We start from the raw sequence: 23,443 nt of genomic DNA, 5'->3' as shown, positions 1-23,443 counted from the left end.
GGTAGAAAACGTGGTATTTGGAAACGCGCCAGAGTATCATGTACCTCGATGAACGAGAATGAGTGACCCATGAAAACTGGCAAGACAATCGGTGGACTCTTCAGCAGAAATTCAAGAGCACATGCCAGTGTTCTATTTGAATGATTCAAAAATATCAATTGACATTAGGTAATATTTTAATACAGATACGTTAATTTAGAATATTTTTTTTTTAGAAGAATAAAAATAGAGAACTGCAAATTTATAGTGTAATTAACCCTTTCTTTTCTATGTTGTTGCGCCTCAATTTGTATTTATTTTAAATCAAATTAAGAAAATTATTATACAACGGTGAAATTTAATGTTTTTTATGAAAGAAATATAAGTTTTACAAGAAAATTTATAACGTCATCTCCAGTCTGACATACAAAGTTCAAAGGGTTAATTTTACTCCAGCTATCAATATAAAAATAGTACAAATCATAAGACCTAACAAGCTTACCCCGTAAGAAAAAAGAGAAGAAAAAAGAACACGAAGGGAGGCAAGTCAACGAGTCGACACGCGGCGACCACGGGGGGTCGGAAGGACAGAAGGGCGAGCCACCCTGGTACCCTAAGGATCCACGTGTTCGGGAGATGGCCGAATGCACCAGGTCACGGAATCCCATATAAGGAAGGCGAAGTCGAAGAAAAGAAAAGAAATAAGGGTGGCGAGCCACCCCATAACTCGTGCAGCACACGAGCTGCCCGATGCACATGCTCGATATTCCCATGGATTCCTTGCCTTATGGCGGCCGACGTGCCGCGGACAGCAAGCATAGGTCCGGTCTTCCCCCTTCCTTCTTTTTTTCCTCCTCCTCTCTTTCCAAACACCATGAGAGATTTCCCCCCTCGTGTGTGCGGACCACGAGCACGGCGTGTGCAGGCACGCACATGTCCCGAATTCCCACAGTCCCGAGGCATCGGCGTCACCTTGTGGGAGAGCCTGGAGAAAAGACGAAGGATGCGCCTCGCCGTCCCGTAACGCGTCCCCTCCGACCCACGGCGTCCCTCTTTCAACGTGCCCGCCCGAAAAGACCATACACGAGCTATCACACGCTTCAACAGGACCAGGACGAAGGACGGCCACGTGCACTCACGTGCACGCGCGCCCTTTTGCCGCGCTTTTTCGAACGGGAGCTCGCCTTTCAAAACACCCAGACGGCTAAGTGCTCCGTTGTTTACCGGGGACCACGTGTGGACCGGCAGCCGAATTGTCAGGTGCGGTGAAACGAGATAGATGGAGAAAATTATGATATCCTTAGACTATTTTATTCCGAGTGAAGCTTAGACACGGCGACCCGAAACTGTCAATTATAATAAGAAATATTTTAATGAATTTTTTTTAATAATTATAGTATTAATTCGTAGACTGAAGTACAGTCTAATTAAAATTTGAAAATTATTAAGCTTGTTGCTAAAATTTCAGAAGGAATCTAATATTGCTACTACCCTAGATAATTTATTCGAAACTGTTAATTTTATAATAAATATCTAAATTAATTTTTTTAATAATTATAGAAGTAATTCTCTAGGTACAACCTAATTACAATTAAAATATTATTTAGCTTGTTCCTGGAGTTTTTCAAAAAATCTAATATTGCCATTACCTAATTCATGAACACAGTCTTTCCATGTCTGTCACTTGAGAAAGCTGCGAGTTCGGTAGAACTGGACACATAAATTTACGAGTGAAGTTCATGTAACAGCTTCAGTTAAGAAATGTTAAACCATGCAGAAAGGAAATTTCTCTTCCTGGGTGTTCATTTCCAAGGACGTATCGCAAGGAACACGATGTAACTTACTCCCTTCTGTGTCAGGATTCAAATTAAAGTCAATTTAATTATCATTATGTTTGTGTTTGATCAAAATATAAATGCGAAACCAGTTTCACCGTACGAGTAATCCTATATTTAAAAGAAAACATAATTCAAGATCGAGAAATCATTAATATTCAATCACAAGTTATGAAGTTTATTCGATACTTTCGTCCGAAGGTAAGTCTCCGCGAAACGGTTGCGAAATTTATTGCAAATTGAACCAACATCGAGATATCTCTTTATCAAACATGACAGAGACTTGCTATTGATATTAATCTATGATACCTGTTTTTATTCCTAGCATCCTCGAAACGTTCAAAGTTAATTAACGAACACGTTCGCCGTACGGTTCGATATAAATTTTTATTAGCATCGTGGAACGGAACAGTGACTGCAGTCTCGATAAAATAACACGTTCCCAGAATCATTTATTCCCTATTAAATGAAACAGAAGCTACTATCTCTCTTGTATAAATAACGTTTGTCAGACGTTGATTAAAAGCACCGCGAGCGACGATAATTATCCGCGGGATTTTCATTAGCTACCCTTCAATTACTTAACGAACGCGTCAATCTCCTAGCTTTTTCATGAATTTCATTTTCGAATTAATTATTCGAGTGAAAGGCTGGGGACTGGGTTGATTCTTTGGGTAGCAGGTGAAAAATTTGTATGGAAAAATAAAATGGAATATGATGGTGCAAAATGTTCCGGTAGAAGAGTGATAAGTTGAAGAGCGAAAGGGGTAAATGAGAGGCAATCTTAGCCACCCACTTAATTCCTCGCTCTCCTGCACGAGCCCACGTGTTCACGCGTGGCCACATACGCTCCCTGCGATGCAACAGGTTTCGATTAACACCTACTGCTCTAATTTATTATGCATCGTCACTTAGAATTTCTGTTGCAACAGACAAGTCATTCGAGGTGTAAATAACTCATCGATGTGTTTAGGAAAAAATGAATATAATTAAATTTCAAGTTTCCCTAATTTTCCTAAAATTGCACGGAGCGCGGACCATGGAGAGAGCCACAATGTTGATTTAATTTTATAAAATTCAGTCCCAATTTTCTCAATTTTCCTAAAATTGCATCCAACAATTTGAACTAATAACCCTAATTTTCCGAAAATTGCGCGCGGGAACTGAAACTGTTAACCCTCGTACGACGGACCATGAAGAGAGCCACAATTAAGAATACGAAAAAGTACGGACGGGCGGAATAACCGTTTCAAGGAAAAGACGGAACCTATCGATGAATCAAGAAGGGGTAGAGAGACCTTCCCCCTCACCGTACGGTGGAGCGAGAAAGAGGTAAGAGAAGAAGGGAGGGAATCCAGGGCACATTCGTGTAATACGGCAGATGAGAGGCTGCAGGAGTCCGTGGGAAACATCCTCGGTGGTTCCTTCCTTAGGAAGGCGTGCAGGAATCCTTAGTGGTCGTGTGCACGTACACGCGAGCGCCGTGGAGGAGTTTCAGGGCAGGCCATCTGCCCGAGTCTCTCACGATTCCAGGCCAGCTGCCGATATCTTCGCATAAGCGTGCATCGTGAAAGAGCCTCCAGGCGCTAAATGCGCGCCGCGCACACTTATTCGCGACTAGGTGTGTTAAACTTCTCGGATGAACCCTTCGCGATTTCTCCTCGCGTGACCAGCATCCCCCTCGACAGCCCTCTTTAAAAATGTAAGACCCGGAGATTAATCAGCGACGAGGGTTGTCAAACCTCGTGGCGACCACGTGCAATCTACCCTCTCTACCTGTTTCCATATATGGAAATTCCTATTTAGATTCAAGAAGTAATGGGCAATAATAATTAACCCTCTAATCACTGTAATTTTAAGGGTATAGGATTCTCACAATCCTGGTACGTAACAGGTAATTATTAACCCTTTCGAAAATATTTCCACTTAGCTGGAAATATTTTGCAGTGAAAGGGTTAATCCATTGAGGATAGAGCCTGGTACCATTAATCTTGATTACCTGGATTTCCAAATTAAAGCAAGCTGAGAAATTTTCCAAAGATTAGAACCTCTATTAAAATTTATAGATGAATGCTACATAAAATTTATTTTAAATTTTCCAAATAATAAACATCGATATTATTACAGTTAACGAAGATTCGACGTTTCCTGTGTATCCAACTAATACAAACACCACAGGGTAGTAAGTCAATAACCGGAGTATGGTAATTTGCATATGCATACGTAGTAACAGAATATCATCCCCCTTTTCACCGCAACCCTAACGGTCTTTCCTCCCCTTCGAATATAAAGGAGGGGTTGCCGTAAATAGATTCCTGACGAGACTGGACGACTACCTGTTGATGGAACGGTGGGTGTTCACGCCACACGTGCACCTCTACTTCGGTTTGAATTTTCCTGGAACACCTGCACGCACCCCCCGTTGGAACGCAAAAGACTTTTCCGAACGAGTAAATGCAAATGCGCCGCCATGTTCCTGTCAAAGTTATCCTTTATATACAATTGCAAATTTTTTAGATTCCTGTGAAATTCAATGTCTGATAAAATGAATAAACAAATAAAAATTCAATGTTTTCATTAGTTAATCCTTTTCTCGGATGTTTCCGTATTTTCGTAGGAGAGAGATGGAAATAGGGAAGCAAAAGAATTTCCGTTGTATCGGGGTCAAGTTTAGAAAATGCGGAAACGGTTCGGTTCATTCAATTTCGTGTCCAGCTCGTGCATTGCACGCTTCAACTGAAAGACTTCCTGAAAGGGGGGTGCTTTTTAATTTCTATGGGTTCCAAGCTTTCTAGGTCCCACCCTCGTGGTATGTATAGGGGTGAATTCTTCTGGTGTACGTTTCAATGGGGCAGAAAGTGTGGGAACGTAGCCGCACAAGAAACGGACCGAGGAACACCCGTATGGGATCCTGTTACGTTTATGGGGGGCTCGTGCTAAGAAGCCGCATTCGGGGCGAATAAGGAAGCCGCGATTTCCAGCGAATGCGTCAATTTTATCCATTGCAAAATATGAAAATATTATTAATTTAACAACAAATAATTATAAGATAAATATAAAAATAAGAAGACTAGTATTTTCAAGAAAATTGAACCAAAATTAAAATGTAGAATATCTTATTTTCAATGATTATAATAAAAAATAAATATTGTACTATAGAACTTCTTTCTTCTTTTTGAAACAGTATTATCATTGTGATGGACACCAGTCTATGGGACTAATGATACTTTATTTGTAGCCAAACCAGGTATAATGATGTTACGACACGTGTTTCTATAAAGATATTTGACTATTCTAAGCGAGATGAAACGGTATTTCTTTCATATTTCAAATGAAAGAAGAATTCATGGTGGTGTTAGTTAATCATTTCTGTGCTAACGGGACACACTTCTAACGGAATACTGAAATATTCTAATGATGGGAAATTTCCTGAAAATAAAAAGTGGTGGGAATACGTATTTTATTTTAGAAAGATTACAAAACATAATTTAAATAAAAATTGTAATTACGAAAGGAATTACACATGAAATAGCTATGGAATGATTGTCTCGTATTGACAATAAAATAAGAGAAATTGCAACAATCATACGGTTGGTAACAGGAACCCATGAAAATGGTGACGGAAGCAGTTGAACGACCGTGAAGCTCACATTTCCCAACTCGTTAATCAGTCTGAAAACAGTAATATAGGCAGGCAGCCGGTGTCAAAGAGGGACATTCGCCACGTATAAGTGGCTCGAAAGCATCCTAATTAGGCAATGAAAGGACTCTTTGTGATCCTCGAAAAGGGACTGTCTAAAAGGCGCCGATAACACGTGCGTCAGAAACTTTCGAGAGACAAACCTCAGAGTTACTTCCGACCGTTTCACACGGGACGAACGCGGGAATCATGAATGTGGCTTTGTGTCAAGCCGCTCGTGAAATCACGTCTAAAAGCCACCATGTGGAGCTCCGGTACAAAACAGGATCAATTAATAATGAACAAACACAAAGAAGCTGATGTGTCATTTTGTTAATATTAGGACAATCATTATTGAAACGGTTCTACTACTCTTATTAATTTCTGAGTTAATTAAAAAAAATTTTCAAAAATTATTTCAGAATTTCTACTAGCGGTTTTTTGAAAAATTGTATAATATTGGGAATCGCAGTGACAAAAATAAAGTATTTTTGACAATCATTTAAAATTTCAAAAATTATCTTGTATTCTGTTAAGAAAAAAAAATTTGAAGCTTATTAAAATTGTTCGTTAACGAAATGTGTTACAAAACTCAATCACGTAGCAATAACAAGAACGTCGAATTAATGTTAAGTGACGATGACAAGCAGGACGTGTTGCATACCAATTGCATCACGAATAATTAGTCCTGGTGTGTACGAAGTAATTAATCACTACTGGCTACGATACATGTAACCAACATGGCCACACATTACACTCTGAACGAAAGATTTTGCTCCCTGACAGTCGATGCATCAAATAACATTTTTTATTTTCATTCGCGTTTTGCCAAAACGGTTGTAACTTTTGCCAGGCAATGAATTGGTAAGAAATTGAAATCATTTGTCTCGATCAAATTTTACAAAATTGTATCTCCTTATTTTTAACTGTATCAAAGTAACTCTTGAAGGAACAAATACTACAATAAAGTAATTTCAAGGAACTTTCTTTTCATTCTCGCGACATTCGGCGATTATTTATTACGCGGGTTAGTTAAGGGATAATTAATGTGTTTACAGCATTCGAGATTTTAAGCAGCTGCAAATGTGAAAGCGAAGAAAGCAACGCGGGTACAATTTAAAGAATCGCGATCAACAATTTTCCAGTAAGTAATTCCAAATTTATTAGCATTTTCATGAATAAATAAGCGAACGACCACTGGCGTTTTCTTTCATAACTGTCAAATTTTATTAACCCCTGTGGCACTTGTTTATGCACATCATGCTTCTCTTATCGTTCACGTACATCGTTCTTTTTTATGGAGTTATTTTAATATGTAAAATTAGCCAATCAATATCAAATTAAGGAATAAGAAATCATGAATTTAATAAGAAATACTTAAAAAAAATTATACCTTAAAATAAAAATTTTTACACCCATAATTAGTCTAATTATCGAATTTTCAAAATAAATTATTTTTCTCTAAATGAACCTTTCAAAAATTATAGTTTTCATTTTAAGACTCACTCGATACTAATCATTACTAATCCTCTAATTCATTATCCTAATTAATTATCCCTTTAATTATCCGCCAAGGAAAAGATCCCAAGTGGTCCAAAAGGAAGTACATATTCTCAGATGTAGAAATCGAATTTATATACGATTGCGAGTGTACAAATGTGAAAGCGGAGAGTATGTTTTGCAAAGAATCGAAAGGGAGCATCTTAACGATTCGTAAGACCCGTATGAATCAGATACCTATCAATGGCGGGTTGTAGAACGATAAGAATCAAAAGAGAGTTCTGATTCCGAGTATGTAACGTAGTGCGACTTTAATTCGAAGATACCGATTCGGGCAACAGCAATTCCCGTCTACTCACTTCCCTTCAATTATCCTCTCTTTGATAACACACTGTTCAACAAATTTTCATCCCTGTTTTCATTACACATGTTTCAGATTCAAATGATATCAACGAATAATTCTAAATCACATATCAATTAAAAAAGAAAAAATGAAAATATAGTAGAAGAAAGAATACCTGCGTACAAAACTGATATATTATTACGCAGATATACTTTTATTAATTTTGAACCAAGCAAATAAAAAAATTATTAAAAATCTCGTAAACTCGTCCATTTGAAAATTATCGAGTACGAGATAACAAGAAAAATTAGATATCAATAACAGATATCAAAAAATAAAAACATACTTTTTATGAATTTTAAAAATCCCATCATGCAAAATTAGTCAATCAATATGAAATTAAGAAACAAGAATCATCTATTTAATGAGAAATAAAATATATAAGAAGAAAAAGAATCATCAAATTACAATTTAAAATAAAAATGTGCAAAGAAACTTGTGTACCCCTAATTAGCCCTAATTAGCCTAATATGAAATTTAAACAAAAAATGGATTTTTTTCTAAATGAACCTTGCATTAAAAAATAAGAATTTATACTTTCTATGAAAATTTGAAAAATAATAGAAGCTTGAAGGATGACTAATGATACATGTTTGAAAATACAATAAATTTGAAAAGTGTTACCCTTATTAATTGCAAGAAATTTCGTGCCTCAACCGTATCCATCGATGGGTCGATCAGCGGTTCCCAAAAAACGTTTCGCAGATTTCTCGCGGAAACCCAAAATGAAGGAGAAAAAAGCAATCGAGCGGAAGACAAAGGAGAGAAGCAAGAGAGAAGAGATCGTGTTTCGATATTCCCGCGAGTCTGACTCACCTCGTGCCAGCACGTGTTCTACCTGCCCGCTTTCGAAGGATCCTCACGAGTCCTCCGTGTCCTTCCCTCCACCGCCCTTCTTCACACACGTGCTCACACGTGTATACGAGTATCCCTCTCTCCTCTCTTCCTTTCTTTCAATTTCCCTATGATTTCTCCACTACCTCCATCTTTATTCCCTTTCCATTAAATTATTAATTATTTTTCATCTTCACAACTTTAGACTATTTCTTAAAAATACTAACAAACACCTCTAAAAATATTTCATCGTTAATTTCCTAAACAAATTTATTCCCTTTCCATTAAATTGTTAATCAACTTTCATCTTCACAATTTCAGGCTATTTTCTTGAAATATTACCAAACACCTCTAAAGATCATCGTTAATTTTCCCAAGCAAATAAAAAGTGAAAGAATTTAATTCCTGTAACTCCTTCATCCATCTCCCTTAATCCTTACACAATCAAACAGAAAGTCAAAAAATTTCATTTTTCCAACCCTTGAAAACAGTGAACCCCTTTGACCGTGTATCCTGATCGCCCATCTACTTTTTCTTCTTCCGTCAACCGAAGGTAGCTCACTCCCTTCGCTGTTCCTGTTTCTCTTTGACCCTGTTTTTCTTTCGCTCCTTGCGAGTGGCTCCCTTTTCAGCATCGCTGCTGTCCTTCGAGTTTCTGTTCGTGTAGGAACGAGGCAAGGCTCGTCCTCGTCTATCTCATCGGTATTCGAGAGGTTCGCTCGGAGCTCGTGGGAAAATGAGGCAGGTGGTAGTTAGATCTCGGAGTCCAGAAACGAGAGATGCGATGCCTTCTCCGCCCGGCAGCGCCATTCATTCGTGTGCACACGCACGTGGGGGCACACCGATCACGTATATTTTCGTGGCGAACCAGGTAGAAACGTATGTGTGCGTAGATGTACGGGTTGTGTCGTAAGAAGCTTACAAGTATCCAGCCTGCTTGTACATATTTTTGTTCGATGACCGAGGAGGCAAACGCCAATTAACGGCCGTCCCTTAACACGGCTTCCGGCTCGATTAAAAAGAAATCAACACGGCGACACGGCGACACCTTTTTACGCGCCCGTCGCGATGCACCTTCCATCAGGAATGATTTTTATAAAATTACAAAAGCTTCAGGAGATAAATAGAACAGAAGGCTGATTTTTGAATTTGAAAAAATTTGCAAAATTATGAGAATTTCAACAACGGTCCATAATTGTGGACGAAACGCAGACGGGTTCTGTACAGTCATCGCGATGACTTCCTTCTAGGGTCTCGTCTCAATTTCGAAGAAACTTATGAGAAACGTGAGTCAGCCCTCCTGGAATTTCGGGATAAGAAACAGCCACGTCTATCAAGTATACCTGTGGACACGTCCAGCGTAGGTGGTCCCTGCTAACATTTCTGAAAGCTGCGTCACGAAGAAGGTCGAAGAAAAATCCACCCTAATCTACCATCGAATAACTGGGACCCTTCAAAAACCATAATTCTTTGCATTTTAACAGCAAAATTTTCAAGGAAAAAATATTACATTTTAAAGCGATGCTCCTTTTTATATAGGCAAATTTTGATTTGTTAAATAAATTGATAATATTATTGCAAGATTTTCCAGAAGGAAAATTAATGGATTTTATTACTTGGCTACCGGCAATTTGTATTGGTCATCGTTTACCGTGGGTGCAAAGGAGAAAGCCCTTAATTTCCAGTGTCTCAGACCCGTGCTCGACACAATGCGCCCTGTCCCTTTTCAGCCTGGCTGTTCTCCCCTTCAACGGGGACCGGCTGCGTGCTATACGCGTGGGAAAACCGAGCACGTGCGCAATCTTCAGCCTAAGACCCCACAAAGGACCCCTTTGGGCTCCTATCGGGGCCACTTCCCCCTTTTCAAGACGCCCTGCCATAGCCGAGACCCTCGCTCCTTTGCCGATTTTAACTCCTATCGCGACACCGGTTCATCTGCATTCTCTTGTCGAAACGTCTGATTTTCTTATTTGCATAAGTCTGTTCCTTTTTTTAACATCGTACTGATATCGTGTTGAGAGATTTCGAAACCGATTTCGACACTTGGAAAATTATATTATAAAGAACTTGCGATTCAAATTTATTATTTTCTTGGGAAAAAATTTTTTGATAGAGAATATAATTAATTCTAGATATTTTAAAATAACATAAGGAGAAGAAAATCATTGAATGCTATTATACTTTAAAATAAAAATTTACAAAGAATACTAAAACTTTTGCATCTCTAATTAGCCCTGATTAGCCTAAAAATGAAATTTTTTTAAAATTTGATTTTTCTTTAAATGAACCTTTGAGAAATTATAGACTCGTCACTAATATTGATTTTAAATAATACAATATGAACAATGGAACTAAGCATCGAATGTCTGATATAATCAATAAACGATTCTACCTAGCTGTTACCTGTGACCCAAAGCACGTGGTAAAACCTTCTCACATTGCCCGGCCATTTAATTCCTATCTAACTATTATATATTCAGTTGATATAAAACACATTTTACAATTAGTGAAAAATTATTCTAAATACAAAGATTTAATTTAATCTTGAACCACGAGTGAATGCAATGACCTATAACCAAAAATTTGATGATGAAAAAGAAAATTTAAAGTAGCATTAATATCACGTCGCTTACACAAGGTATCGGATGAAAAGTTTAACTGAAAAATAAAAGTATCGTACTCTGAATAATTGCAATTTTAGAGTGCCATTCCGTATACGATCATTTTCATTGCGGTATTCAACGCGTTAAGCTTCAAATTAATATGCCATAAGTGAACTTTTACACGTTTCGAAATCGCTCATTATTAGCCATTCCATATTAAAAACGTTAATAAAGGGCTTGCGTAGTCATTTTCGTTGAATCTTAAACTCCAAATTAATATACCATAAACACTACCTTACGGTACCTTTTATATTTCATCAAATCGGTGTCAATCTTTATACCTTTCGAAACAAACTAACAGAACTTCCTATATCGAAAAATTCTGTTTTTATTTTTAAAATAATTAAAAGACCGAAAATGCTAAAGTATGGTATCGAGAAAACTACCCCATTAATAATATTAAAAATCAAAATGAAATATACTATTAACCCTTTCGCTATGGTCATTTCTGCTAAGACTTTTATTCCAAATAATATTTTCTTCTTCAAATTTTAATTATTTCAATATTCGATTACCCAAAAATTCCTGTACCCTTATAAGAAAGGGCCTCCTGTATTTTGATCGAAGGAGGTCGCGAAGGTCGCAGGAAGGAAGTCAAGCTATTCAGGTTTAACCGGAAGACACTGAGGAAGCGGAGCGAGGTCGTGTTCCGTACACGGAAGCGATGACGTGTGTCGGTATTGTGAGCACGTGCCACGAGGTAACGTTCAATTAAAAAAAAAAAAAGAAAGAGGAAAGAAAAGGGAGGGCGAAGGGGGCAGAAAAGGCCATTTAAATAGAGCGAAGTGCACACACGGTGTGTGCACACAACGCCAGGTGAACTCGACATTCCGTGAGAATGCTCTCACTTCTCCTTCTCTTTTTCATTCTCTTGTTCTTCATGGTTACTCTGCCTCGAACAGTAGGTCAGAAGGTCCGGTAGATGTTAACGGCACCGCATGCAAATTTCAGCTCCTCTAAAGCCAACCAACAGACGAGTGTTTGCCTCTGAATTCGTACAGGAAACCACTTCCATAACATGTACCGTTTTTGTTGCAATTTTTAACCCTTCACTCTTTGCAGCAGGTCTTAACCACTTAACGTTCAGTAATATTACGTGTCAGGATATGTCAGTGTATTCATCAGTGTGCTTTCAACAAAAGTGGCTTTCTTTGCAAATTTTTTGCTTTATAATTGTAGAGAACCCGTGGGGTTAATAGCGTCTCATTTTTGTAGGTATTTTTCAAAGGTACCATCTCACAAAATGAAAATTAATTAAAATACAGAGTTCTATATCGTACTCCACATATTCAGTTTTAATGATAAAGAAAATTTCTATATAACTTCGGCTATTTTGAATACTAAAATTGTTAAGGAACTTAACCCTTTAACAGTGAAGCCTGGGACTCTCTCCATGGTCCGCTGTCCAAGAGTTAAATATTGAAATACAATAATTAACAATTCTAACTGTAATCAAGTACTGTGAGAACCTTGAAAGTTATAACAATTTATGTGTAATAAAATTTCCATCGGTTTGATGGAACGCCAGATCCAGAAGGGTTAATTTAAGATAAAAGAAATTAAGTTAATCCGGCCCATCATGTATTTATATTCAACAGGGATTTTATTTAAATCGAGAATGATACCGGAATGTCATAAACATGGAATTCTGTTTAAAATGGAACCGATACCTTTCTAATCTCTATTATTTATAACACAATCTCGATCTTCGGTAAATTGTATTAACGGAACATTCTATTATTCGAAAAGGAACTGCCCTGTGTTTACGTTCTAAGTGGTATTTCCTTGAAGCAGATGAAATTATGGTTAACGGGAAACAATATTGCAATCACAGAATTGAATTTGAAATGAAAATTGCACTACCCTTGCATTAAAATTGATTTACATAGCTCTGTAATAATATGAAAATTAAAAATACACGATTTTCCCTTAGATTTTAATTATAATTTCATCTGGTACGAATTTATGATAAGTATTTCTCAAAGAATCCAACAAGAGATTGTAAATTTTTTGTTCGAGAAACGTTGTTAGAAGATAATAAAGAAGATGCATTTCTCTATTCTCTTCGAGACCCTTCAACATTTGCATACCATTTGTCCCTGATCCTAACAGCATCGTCTTAATGAACGTCAAGGCAGTATAATGAAAAATATTAATGATCCAACCGAAACAGCAGCTAAGAAACAAGGAATATAAAACCTGAACATACAATGTGAACTTTTTCGTGCCATAACCGTCATGGTCGTAACGCCAATAAGCCCTTGATGAACCACCATAATATTTAAGATGTATACCTTGTCTACCTTTTTTGGGATCGTGACTTTCAAAGGGTTCCAGATACAATGTAGCTGCGGTATGCCTTTCTGATATCTGATCCTCGGCATCATGCAAAAAGAATTTTTCTTTACAGTTTTAATAATCAAATTTGAGAATTTAATTAATTTCTTAGGAGCTCAGAAGCATAAAATTTCAAAAAAACTCAATTTTCTTTCCAATTTTCAAATCTATGTATTATATTAATATTTATCTGTGTACAGATAATCTAAATAAACCAAATGGTTATTATTAAATTTTAATTCCAAAATCTACACCTAAATCTATACTATCAATTCTTAGTTCAAACAAAGGATGACACATTGAGGATCAAATTAGGCAATGTTTCAGCCAGAGACAAAAAAGTTCTCACGAGGAGGAGTTATTAGAAGCATCCGGTTGTTATCTTTTGACAAAACCCCTATAAAAGCCCCTTCGATATTACGAAGGAAATCGACGCGTGCGAACCGATGTCACAGGGGTTGATATTCGAGATAGGGGAGAAAGGGGATCATGATTTCGTTGGCACGAGCCAAACGGCTCGCGACATATGTTCACGAACAGCTGATGTACTTGCTAATAAGCCCCCCTTCCTATCCTCATAAGCGATACTCGATAAGTGTACACGAAACATGGGAAAACTGATGAGAAAATTTGTTAACCTCGCACGTGTTTCCTCGTTAAAATGACACGCTTTATAAAGGATATTATAAGTGAATCTAATATATAATAATAGTTAGCATTTAGGTCTGAATTCGATTTTCTATAAACGTTCGAACGGCGGACCATGGAGAGAACCCCAATATATGAAACTCTTTTGTTTAAAAATGATACATTTAATTTTAAGTCAATATTATTGTATGTTTTGTACAAAAATAAATAAATAAATTTATTCCTTTACTGTTGAATAGCTCTGCAAGAAATATTATGCAACTCGCGAGTCTGTCTCTTGACTGCACTCACTTCCGGTTAATCCGTGCATCGTTTCAGCACGTGCTGGCTTACGCGTTCTAACGCGTGTAACAGTGCACGTGGACTAACAGAGGCATTGAATTAAGTTTATATTATTCCACCAACACAGTCGGAAGTTCGTGTTGCCCGGCCAGATCGTGCAAAAACAGCGAACAATGAACGGCACGTGAGAGGAAGCTGACTTGGAATCAAGTCGACACGTGGCTGCATTAAGTCTCATTCGGTTTCCTTTTTAATGAACTGTCAATGATATTACGATAGTCCTCGTGGGACATAATTATCTTCAATATAAACTATTGTAAATGAACAGTAATGAAATTTAACTTGTGATATATCGATTTAAAATTTAAAATGTAATTAAAATTTGCTAGAACCTAAATTTTATACAACAATTTAATATATAAAAATTATTACTTTGATGATATCTATAGCTCACTCATTTTGTACTAAGAATATTATTGAAATCTTTATGCAACCATTTTTATGAAACTTTAAGCTTTAAATTGATGTATCATAAGCGCTATTTTAAGATACTTTCCTGTCATGAAATCATATCAGAGTTTATCAATGCCCTACAGTGCATCGGCGATACGGTTACTCGCTATTAAACACGCGAAAGGCTTCCTTGAATCTATCCAAGGTTTTTCATTTTCATTTTTTGCCCCAGGAAACCTTGCAATGTATATTGTTACACGCGAAGAGCCTGCTGAACAATCGAAGCAAACTCCGCAGAGCTCAGACACCGCGATATACCATGATTTTTATATCGAATTTCAAAAATTCTTTAAAGATGAAAATATTCCATTAAAGAGACGTATCATTGCGAGCCGGATTCAATCCTCCTCGCGTCGATCTAATTTAATTCCATCGAGCAGAAGGGAAAAGCGAATCGAAGAGAGGCGAGAAAAAGGGGTAAAACGAAGAGGAGATTCGAGTTATCTGAGGATCACGTAAGCTCTACGTGAAGGTGGCGGCGTCGTTAAGGACACGTGCAATTGGCCGGCCTGAAGGAACAGGGGAAAAAAGAGGAAGCCTGAGAAAGGCAGGGATGAAGAAGGATGGCTCGTAAAGTCGCGGTAGCAAGAAGAAGGCGGCCGGACGGGACGTGGAACTTTGAGACAGGGTAAAGAAGAAGGATGAAGCTGACGCGCGTAATTATTCGGTGCGAACGATGTTTAAGTGCCCCTACTCGCGATGAAATAAGCGAGCTGGGTTGGCAGGAAGAAACGAACGGAGGTTATGAAAAAAGAAAAGCTTGACGGAGAAGGATAGAGAAGGGATTGGAAAGAGGCGAACCGGGAAGGATATAATTCAGCAAAAGCTTCGACGAAATTAGTATCTGGAAGTGCTTCCAGCAACAGACAGGATGTACACGTAAACCGTATCGGAGATATTCATTCCGTACGATGACTATCCGAAGCGGGGAACGGTTTTACGAGGATCTTCGAGAAATTAAACCTCGGTATTACGAATACTCCTCCGGGCTACTTTCCAACGATTTTCGACAACGACCGAACCGCCTCGGGTGAACATTTTTAATCGTTCCTAAATATTCGGGTGATCACAAATCATACACGTTAGAAATTGAATCCTCGTTTAAGACTGACCTAAAATTATTTTCATTTACGTACGAGGATACTTTCGAGCGGTTATGTGTACTCGTTGCCGTTCGAGCATCGAGAACGAGACATGGAAATCACTTTCGGCTGGCTGTTACGTGTAATTGCGGCGCCGTTTGAGATTCCAACTGGAATTTCATGGCTCCGTGACTTCGGCAGAAAAGAATTACCAATTCCATAATAAGAGCACCTTTTGGCAACTCTAAACTTTGCAATTTATAATCCAGTAGTAAGCTTATCATTATAATGGCTCTCTCCATGGTCCGCCATTGATTATTTTTTAATTTGCCTCTCTCCATTGTCCGCCGTTTAAAAGTTAATACAAAATCTAATTAATTTGAAGATTGCAATTAAATATTGGGAGCACAGGTGTCAGTAATTGACAGAAATTTTGAAACGTCATAAGTATTTTCGATTTCATAACGGAGTCAATTTATTTGGAGCAAATAACAATTTGCGCTGAACTGCGTTTCAATAAAGTATCCCCTCTTCATAATTCAGCGTAGCGTACGCTCTAATCCTCCGACCTGGCAATATAATCCCCGAATGATATAATCCCATTTTACAACCTAATTATTACTTCCCGAAACAAGTAGACGGAAACGCGCGAGACCCAGCTTAGCCAACTAGTTGCTCGGCAATTAAAATACAAAGGCCTAGAATGGTAACCGCGGTCTTTCATCGTTGTAACAAACGAGCTCCTCGAAACGTCGTAGAAGAAAAAGAAAAGCAAAAGAGCCTACGAAACGAAGGACGGTTAATTATCGCGTGGACTATTGTCCCTGCCCATCCCCCCCCCCCGTCCCGAAGAGGAGACCCGGCGCCCACACGACAATCGTAATAAACGATTCATCACATCCTTTTCATAACGTCAAGTTTTATCGCGCAACATTTGTCTCCGCATCCGCGGCGGGTGTATCTCACGCGTGGATTTAATATGCGCGCCGGAAAATGATTGATCAATTGCGGAGAGGAAGCAGAGCGTAGATGGTTAGGGGACGGGAGGGTATCGCGTCGCGGTAGCCATAGACACACGTAGCCGTGATTCGGTTAACGTGTAACTAGTGGGATTGCGATCAGGGAGAACGTCGGACTTGTGCCCAGCACGCTCCACGAGGTTGCTCTACCAGAAGAAGGAGACCGCGATGGATGAACCATGAAAGTGGAAAAGAGAGAGAGAGAGAGGGAGAGAGAGGATCGCGATAAGAAGACGTAGCACGAGTAACCACCTTTGGGTCCGCTAGAATGGAAAAAAAAGGAGGAAGAGAGCTAAGGGGGGTGTAACAAGGAGAACGAGCAGCTCTCTCTCTTGATTTTACCTGAAGAGAAAGAAAAAGGAGGTGGATAGGTTCGGGGTCCTTCCGTATGATCGCACGTTCGTGAAATAGTAAGCCGAAAGGAACCAAGAGAGAGAGAGAGAGAGAGAGAGAGAGAGAAAAGGAGAAGGAAAAGAGAAGGTTAAAGCCGTGCATACCATGGCACGACCAACAGAGAGGATCAGACGAGGTAGGAAACACGGGCCCGGAACGGTAGGTGCAATAAGGACGAAGAAACGGTGACGATGCTTGGTGTGGGCGCGTGTCTGGCAGCTGCCGCTTACAGGTGGTGTGCTTGCTTGGGAACCAACCTCTACAGACCGTTCCCACGGAAGGCCTGTCCCCCACTCCCGGACCCTGACATCAGCCCCTCGCCCCACCCAGCCGAAGGGTCCTTGACTATATAAGCTACAGCCTCGCCCGACAGCCACCACAATCACGGTGATCGTTCACGAAGTTCGAGCTGGACACGCGTACCCAGTCGTTGCGTTTCCATAGAATCGAGCGAGACCCGGTAATCGTAGAGGAGATCCTTTCAAAACTGACCTTAACTATCTGTGCAGAGACTTTAAGTGTGATTAACGCGGCAATCAGTGCAGTTTATCGGTGTGTGATCATCTATTAAAGGATTAATCATGCAGATGCACGAGCAAATGATGATGATCGATGGACAGGAGCAGCCTATATCCAGGACTTATCAATACAGAAAGGTAAGCGTCTTCAGAAGACATATCCATTTCTCATCCTCCCGGCAGATTCGATCTTGACTTCCTTAAATTCTTCCCGCCAATTGGAGATTCTTCAATAGTATTCTACAATGGTTCCTTATTTTCAAATTCTCAGGTGATGAAACCTATGCTTGAACGCAAACGTCGGGCAAGGATCAACCGGTGCCTGGACGAACTGAAGGACCTGATGGTGACTGCTCTGGCAGGCGACGGTGAGAACGTTGCTAAACTGGAGAAGGCTGACATCCTGGAGCTGACCGTCCGTCATCTTCACAAACTCCAAAGGCAGCAAAGACTTTCCGCGAACCCGGTGATCGACGCTGATCGCTTCAGAGCTGGGTACACGCATTGCGCCAACGAAGTCAGCCGTTGTCTAGCAGCCACTCCCGGCGTCGACGTCGCTCTGGGAACCAAACTGATGACCCACTTGGGACACAAACTGAACTCCATGGACAAAACTGGACCTTTGACCATCCACGTGGCAGCGCCTCAATCTTCTCCATCATCCAGCAGCGAACTGAGCTCGGACGAATACTCCATGCCTCTGACTCCGGCCTCCAGTCAACCTTCTCCGGTGCGAACGGACGTCGAGGGCATCTCGCAGAGCCACCAAGGTCTTCTACAGGTCGCCAAACCCAACGAGCCGATCTGGAGACCCTGGTAATGGGTATCGGCCAAGGGACTTGAACGGGCAAAGCCGTCGTACCCGGTGAACCGAGTTCTCAAGACCGGTACAGGTTGGATCGCCGGTCGCGAAGAGGGAATGACCATTGATGGACGGAGAGAACTGGTCCGTCTCGTGGAAGAACCATTTACCGGTGTTGCAATTTTCTCTGTGATCTGAGCGAGTTACTCGCGCATCCTCGAGACGAACGTCGTGACGGAGAAGAGGATTTCGATTCGGACGGGATGGTTCGAAGGATAGACTTAAAATTTTGCTCAAGACACTCGAAGTGAAAGAAACTTATCTGTTCTCTTTTTTTTCTTCTCTCTATTGTAATATCTTCGTCCGTTAGGGCATAGATTGTACATGTTAATTGAGCGTTGTATTAGTAGGATCTCGATGTAACGACATGCCCGCATACAAGGATGCGGCTCGAAGCTTTAATTTACTTGAAGGTTAGAATTTTCTATTGTTTATTTCATAAGTTCTATCGAGAAAGTTTTTATTTTGTCCATTTTGGCGGCAAAGGGATTCGAATACAAATGTCGATTCGTTTTCCCGCCAAATGCGTTGTTATATAAGAATCTTCTCGGCCAATGAATTATAGATTCGACGCGATTGTTTAATGATCGGAAACTGACGACTGCTTGTGTATATGGCCGAGCAGAGGATATTGTGATAAAGAAACGTGGTACCTGTGATATTTACTGTAGACGTAGGAAAATTATGCTAGATTTTTAATAAACATGTTTCATTGATAAAATTTTTGTTCTAAAATTTATCCTATTTGCCATTTTCTATTACCATAATCAATATAGATATTCCTACATTTGTATAATTAATTTTTTAATATATTCTAATAATGCATAGTTGCAAATGAAATATTGCGTCCTTGGAATTGTATCAGTTAATCAGAATTATTAGGTGATAAGTATTTCATGTTTTGAATAATTTTGTAATTAACAGGTTTGTTAACCTTGTAGAAGAATTGAAAGTTAAAGATCACTCACCCTATCAGGACCTCCTGAGATCAGAGCAGCACCTTCCTTCCCCTCCAATCACCTTCACCTGAAATATTAAGAATATTGATGTCATTCAAACAAATCAGAACACTTACTTTATTAATACTAAAAATATTCAAACACCTTTCATGTACGCCATTTTCTACTATTACAATTTTATCAAACTATTTATTCAAACAGGTACTCATAAAATATAATTTGAATTGAACTAATCCTTGTAAAACAATCAAAGTTTTATTTGTGTTAAACAAAATACGAATTTTATAGTATATTTGCAGCAAACGAAGAGTGAAATTAATAAAACGTTTAACTCTCGAATGCGCGCAAGAGCAATTGACACAACAGTCGCAATCGATAAGAGCAATCGATCGCAATCGATACGTAACTGCGATACACTGCCGTCGCCGATTGCCGTAGAATAATGAAAATTTTAACAGAACAAAGCACTGAGATAATACACATATTGTTCCTTACACCGTATTCCTTGTATTCAAATCCTCTTTACGTATTATGGCGTGCCAGTTAACGATGCTCCGACATACGTACATGGATAAAGGGTTAGGTTAGTATTGCAAACACAACTCCGCTCCGTTCCGAGCGATGCTTTAACGAAGAATGCTTGCATACATAGCTGGAATACGATTTCCCCAACGGAACGTTTCTATGTTATGCGTGATAAGCGTCTCTTATCAACAAACGCAACTCTCTACCAAGGTTAATTACCGATCTACAATTTATTATTGCAGCGTTGGCGGCACACGTGCGAGCATCGAATAAATAGAAAACAACGCGGTAACGCGTTGATAATCCGTGGCTTTTCACGGAACGAATCGCAACACATAATCGTCACGACAATAGATGAACTTTAGGTATATCTAAAGAAACCGTAAACACTTTTATAATGGTATTATACTCACTTTTCCGAGAAGGAAACCGCCACTCAGCTGTAGCACGTGCTGTCATCACAGGTGCACGACCGCGCTCCGCGGCCATCTTGCGGCGATTTATGGACACACTTGAAACGGAGATTTTTCAAATTAAAATAAAATATGCAATAAATAAAATGAAATATAGGATATTATAACATAAATAATATATGTTATATGTATTCTCTTATTTTACATGAGAAAAGAGAAAATTTATTCCATTTGCAGAGAACTGCATTATCAACAGAGTAAAAACTGCATCGATAATGCAATTTAAAATTACAGTACCTAAATGAGTATTCTTCTTTTGTATATTTAAAAGTAAATCTTATTTCATCTTTGATTTTGTCAAAAAATTAAAGCAATTAAAGAATTAAATATTATCGATCGCTTTCAATTCAGTTTCCAAGACAACGATTGCGGTGTGTACAGTAATCTGCAGTTATTATCACATCAGCAAAGGAAGAAATCGTATTTCGCATTATTAAATATTAAAACACACATTGTTGGAGTTGAATTGCAATTATGGTGCAAACTCAAGTCATTCAGCACGTGGTGCCTAATGTCTGTTACCGGAAACCAAAGAAACCAATGAAAAATGTTAAAGTATGTCAATCATTATTAACTTTTCGAATTAATTATAGAAATTAAATCTATGGAATTATTTTAAATTTAGTGATGTTCTTTCGGTAATATTTTTTGTGAAATCTCAATATCACTAATTTATAAATAATTACTATATAGACAAATTACACACAGATACAAAAGAACTGCATGAAAAAGAAAGCACCTGTATCACACCCTCAAAATACAACTTGTGAGCCTGTTTCCTGTACAAAGGAAAAGAAAACCGAGAAGGAACAGAAAGAATCAGACGAAGTTAAAGAAGAGAATGATGTAGAAGATAAAAAAGAGGATCATGAAAAAGTTAAAAAAGAGAATCATGAAGAAATAAGAAAATTTACAACTGCTGTGGAGGTAAAAGAACAAATTCCTTTATTTCTTGTTAAGTTTTAGAACAATTTAAATTTCTTTTCCAACAGGATATTAAGAAGAGAAGAAGAGAAGAGCGACTGGCAAAGCAAAAACAAGCTGACGAAGAAAGAGAACGGTTCGTTAAAAATGCTGAAGAAAAGAAAGCTGCTGAAAGAGCAGAAATAATAAAAGAAGCGAAAAGAATAATTTTTTACCGGAAACCAATGTGTCGGCGAATTAATCAGGGTCTCGTGGTTTCCGAGGTACTTGAATTAAATTTGAAAAATTATAATAGAATATTCTACACCACAAAACTTTGGTTTTATTTTTATTTTTTATCTTATCCTAATAGTGCTTAAGAGAATTGGAGGAACAACTTAAATTTCGGGAAACTATTAAAAATATAGATAAAGAGGCGGAAAGGGCTTATGTAAAATCGCTAAGAGATGATCTGGCGAAGTATGAAGAAGAAACGAAAAAGAAAGCGGATGCTTATCTTGAGAAACGAAGAAATTATGCTACAGAATTAAGGATGCAGTAGGTACACCAATATTTAAAAAAGAATTCTTGCAATTGTCTAATAAAAAATGCTTGTTAATACCCTTAGAATCGAAGAAATTCAAAGATCAACGAAAGCTGAAGAAAATAGAAAATTCCAGGCTGAAAAACAAGAACTATTAGATACAAATAAATATTTGGCCGATGCTAAGGAACGCGAAATGCAAGAAGTTAGTCTTCGTTATTTTATCATTTCTGAATTCTCTATTTGTAAAAATCTAAAATGTAAATATGTTTATAGTTGTTGAACAAGAAACAAAGACTGAGTCAATTTTTCAAAGACGCGATCGAAGAGAAGAAGCAATTCGATTTGAAACTTAAATACGAGGAGGCATTCGAAGATCGAGCGATTGAAATTTATCAAAAGGCTAAAGCACGAATCAGAAAAGCACATAAGGAGATGATACTGAAGGAGAAGAAAGAAAGAGAACGTAGAGGAGATGAAACAGGTGAATGAATTCTATTTATTTGCAACTATATTTTAAATAATGGATTATGATTGTTTAAATAGGTGAAAAATTCCGGTTATTAGTACTCTCTCGAGAAGACAATTTAGAGAAGAATTTCAAAAGAGCCGTGGAAGAGCAAGAGGCGGAATTCCAAGAAAAGGAGAGGATTCGAAAAGAACGTGATCTAAGAATGAAAAAGGAAGTGCAAGATTTTAAAACGGAAACAGCGATCGCCAAATCGAAGCTTCTTCAAGAAGAAAATGATTTGAAAACTTGGGAAGTGATGCAAAGATTTAAGAAGGCTCAGTGCGACAAAGAAACGGAAGTCGAGGAACGGAAACGAAATTGGAATAAAAAGATGGAATACGCTAAATCGTTGAAGAAATATATCGTAAGTATTCAAAATATGTATCGTTGGTTTTTGTTATTTTTTAATATATCTGTAGAGTGAAAAGGATGCTGAAAAGGAACAAGAAAAGCTTGCTGAAAATAAAGTTAACGACATGAGTGAAAAAATTATTGATAAAGAAAATAAGAGGGTTCTTGATTATGCTGATGAAGTGTTGAATGAATCCAAAGGTGTTAGACCATTGTTTCCAATTCTCAAAGCAGTGGAGGTATTCAAAATTTTTTAATAAATAATTATCGAGTCCTATTTTCACTTTACTGATTTTCTTTTTAATGAAGGATTGCAAGAAAGAAATGGGTCTATTACCAGCGAAAAAAAGAGAAGAAACATTGGTTGATACAAAGCCTAAAAAAAGAAGAGTTCCACGTGTTTGCACGAAACTTGTTCCTGAAGACAAGATTTGTTACTTGTAGAAGAAACGTCAAGAATCACTTGGAACATTTTAATGCTAGTCTTTGTTAACATAAAATTTTCTGAAATAGAATTATTATCAACATTATAAGAAATGTAACCTAACAATATTTTATAGAATATATTTACAATTTTTAGATGCTTTAATGTTGCTAAACGATTTTAATAAATGATCATGTTTTTGCAAT

General features: G+C 38.2%; 3 protein-coding genes across 6 annotated transcripts in view; 2 read left to right on the top strand and 1 right to left on the bottom strand.

Moving 5' to 3' along the window:
- LOC117604387 (tubulin monoglutamylase TTLL4) overlaps positions 1–20,532 on the bottom strand; it is a 119,504-nt gene extending 98,972 nt beyond the window's left edge. For 2 of the 3 annotated variants that reach the window (XM_034324366.2, XM_034324369.2), the window contains exons 1-2: positions 20,445–20,532; positions 19,516–19,573 (exon numbers count right to left, since the gene is read on the bottom strand). The gene's annotated coding sequence lies outside the window, so the exon portion shown is untranslated. Of the gene's footprint in view, positions 1–19,515; positions 19,574–20,001; positions 20,207–20,444 lie in introns of those variants that run through there. The other variant, XM_034324367.2, reaches the window with a different exon arrangement.
- Positions 17,532–18,983, top strand: LOC117604395 (enhancer of split m7 protein). The gene is made up of 2 exons (XM_034324388.2): positions 17,532–17,823; positions 17,957–18,983. Exons 1-2 carry the CDS (start codon positions 17,749–17,751, stop codon positions 18,503–18,505), a joined length of 624 nt encoding a protein of 207 aa, XP_034180279.1. The 5' UTR covers positions 17,532–17,748; the 3' UTR covers positions 18,506–18,983.
- A 338-nt stretch (positions 20,533–20,870) lies between the features above and the next one.
- On the top strand, positions 20,871–23,355 carry LOC117604389 (uncharacterized). Of its 2 annotated transcripts, none has more exons than XM_034324379.2 (9): positions 20,871–21,059; positions 21,213–21,431; positions 21,497–21,691; positions 21,781–21,965; positions 22,036–22,156; positions 22,228–22,435; positions 22,498–22,826; positions 22,882–23,052; positions 23,123–23,355. In XM_034324379.2, the coding sequence occupies exons 1-9, from the start codon at positions 20,979–20,981 to the stop codon at positions 23,255–23,257; spliced, it is 1,644 nt and encodes a 547-aa protein (XP_034180270.2). In that variant the 5' UTR covers positions 20,871–20,978; the 3' UTR covers positions 23,258–23,355. The 2 variants fall into 2 exon arrangements, with proteins under 2 accessions (XP_034180270.2, XP_034180269.2); XM_034324378.2 differs by having other exon boundaries at positions 21,198–21,431.
- The last annotated feature ends 88 nt before the right edge of the window (positions 23,356–23,443 follow it).

This window comes from Osmia lignaria, chromosome 7 (genome assembly GCF_051020975.1).
Source record: "Osmia lignaria lignaria isolate PbOS001 chromosome 7, iyOsmLign1, whole genome shotgun sequence".
NCBI classification, from domain to species: domain Eukaryota; kingdom Metazoa; phylum Arthropoda; class Insecta; order Hymenoptera; family Megachilidae; genus Osmia; species Osmia lignaria.
The sequence above is the reverse complement of the archived record's forward strand: the minus strand, read 5'-3'. Positions and strand labels throughout refer to the sequence as shown.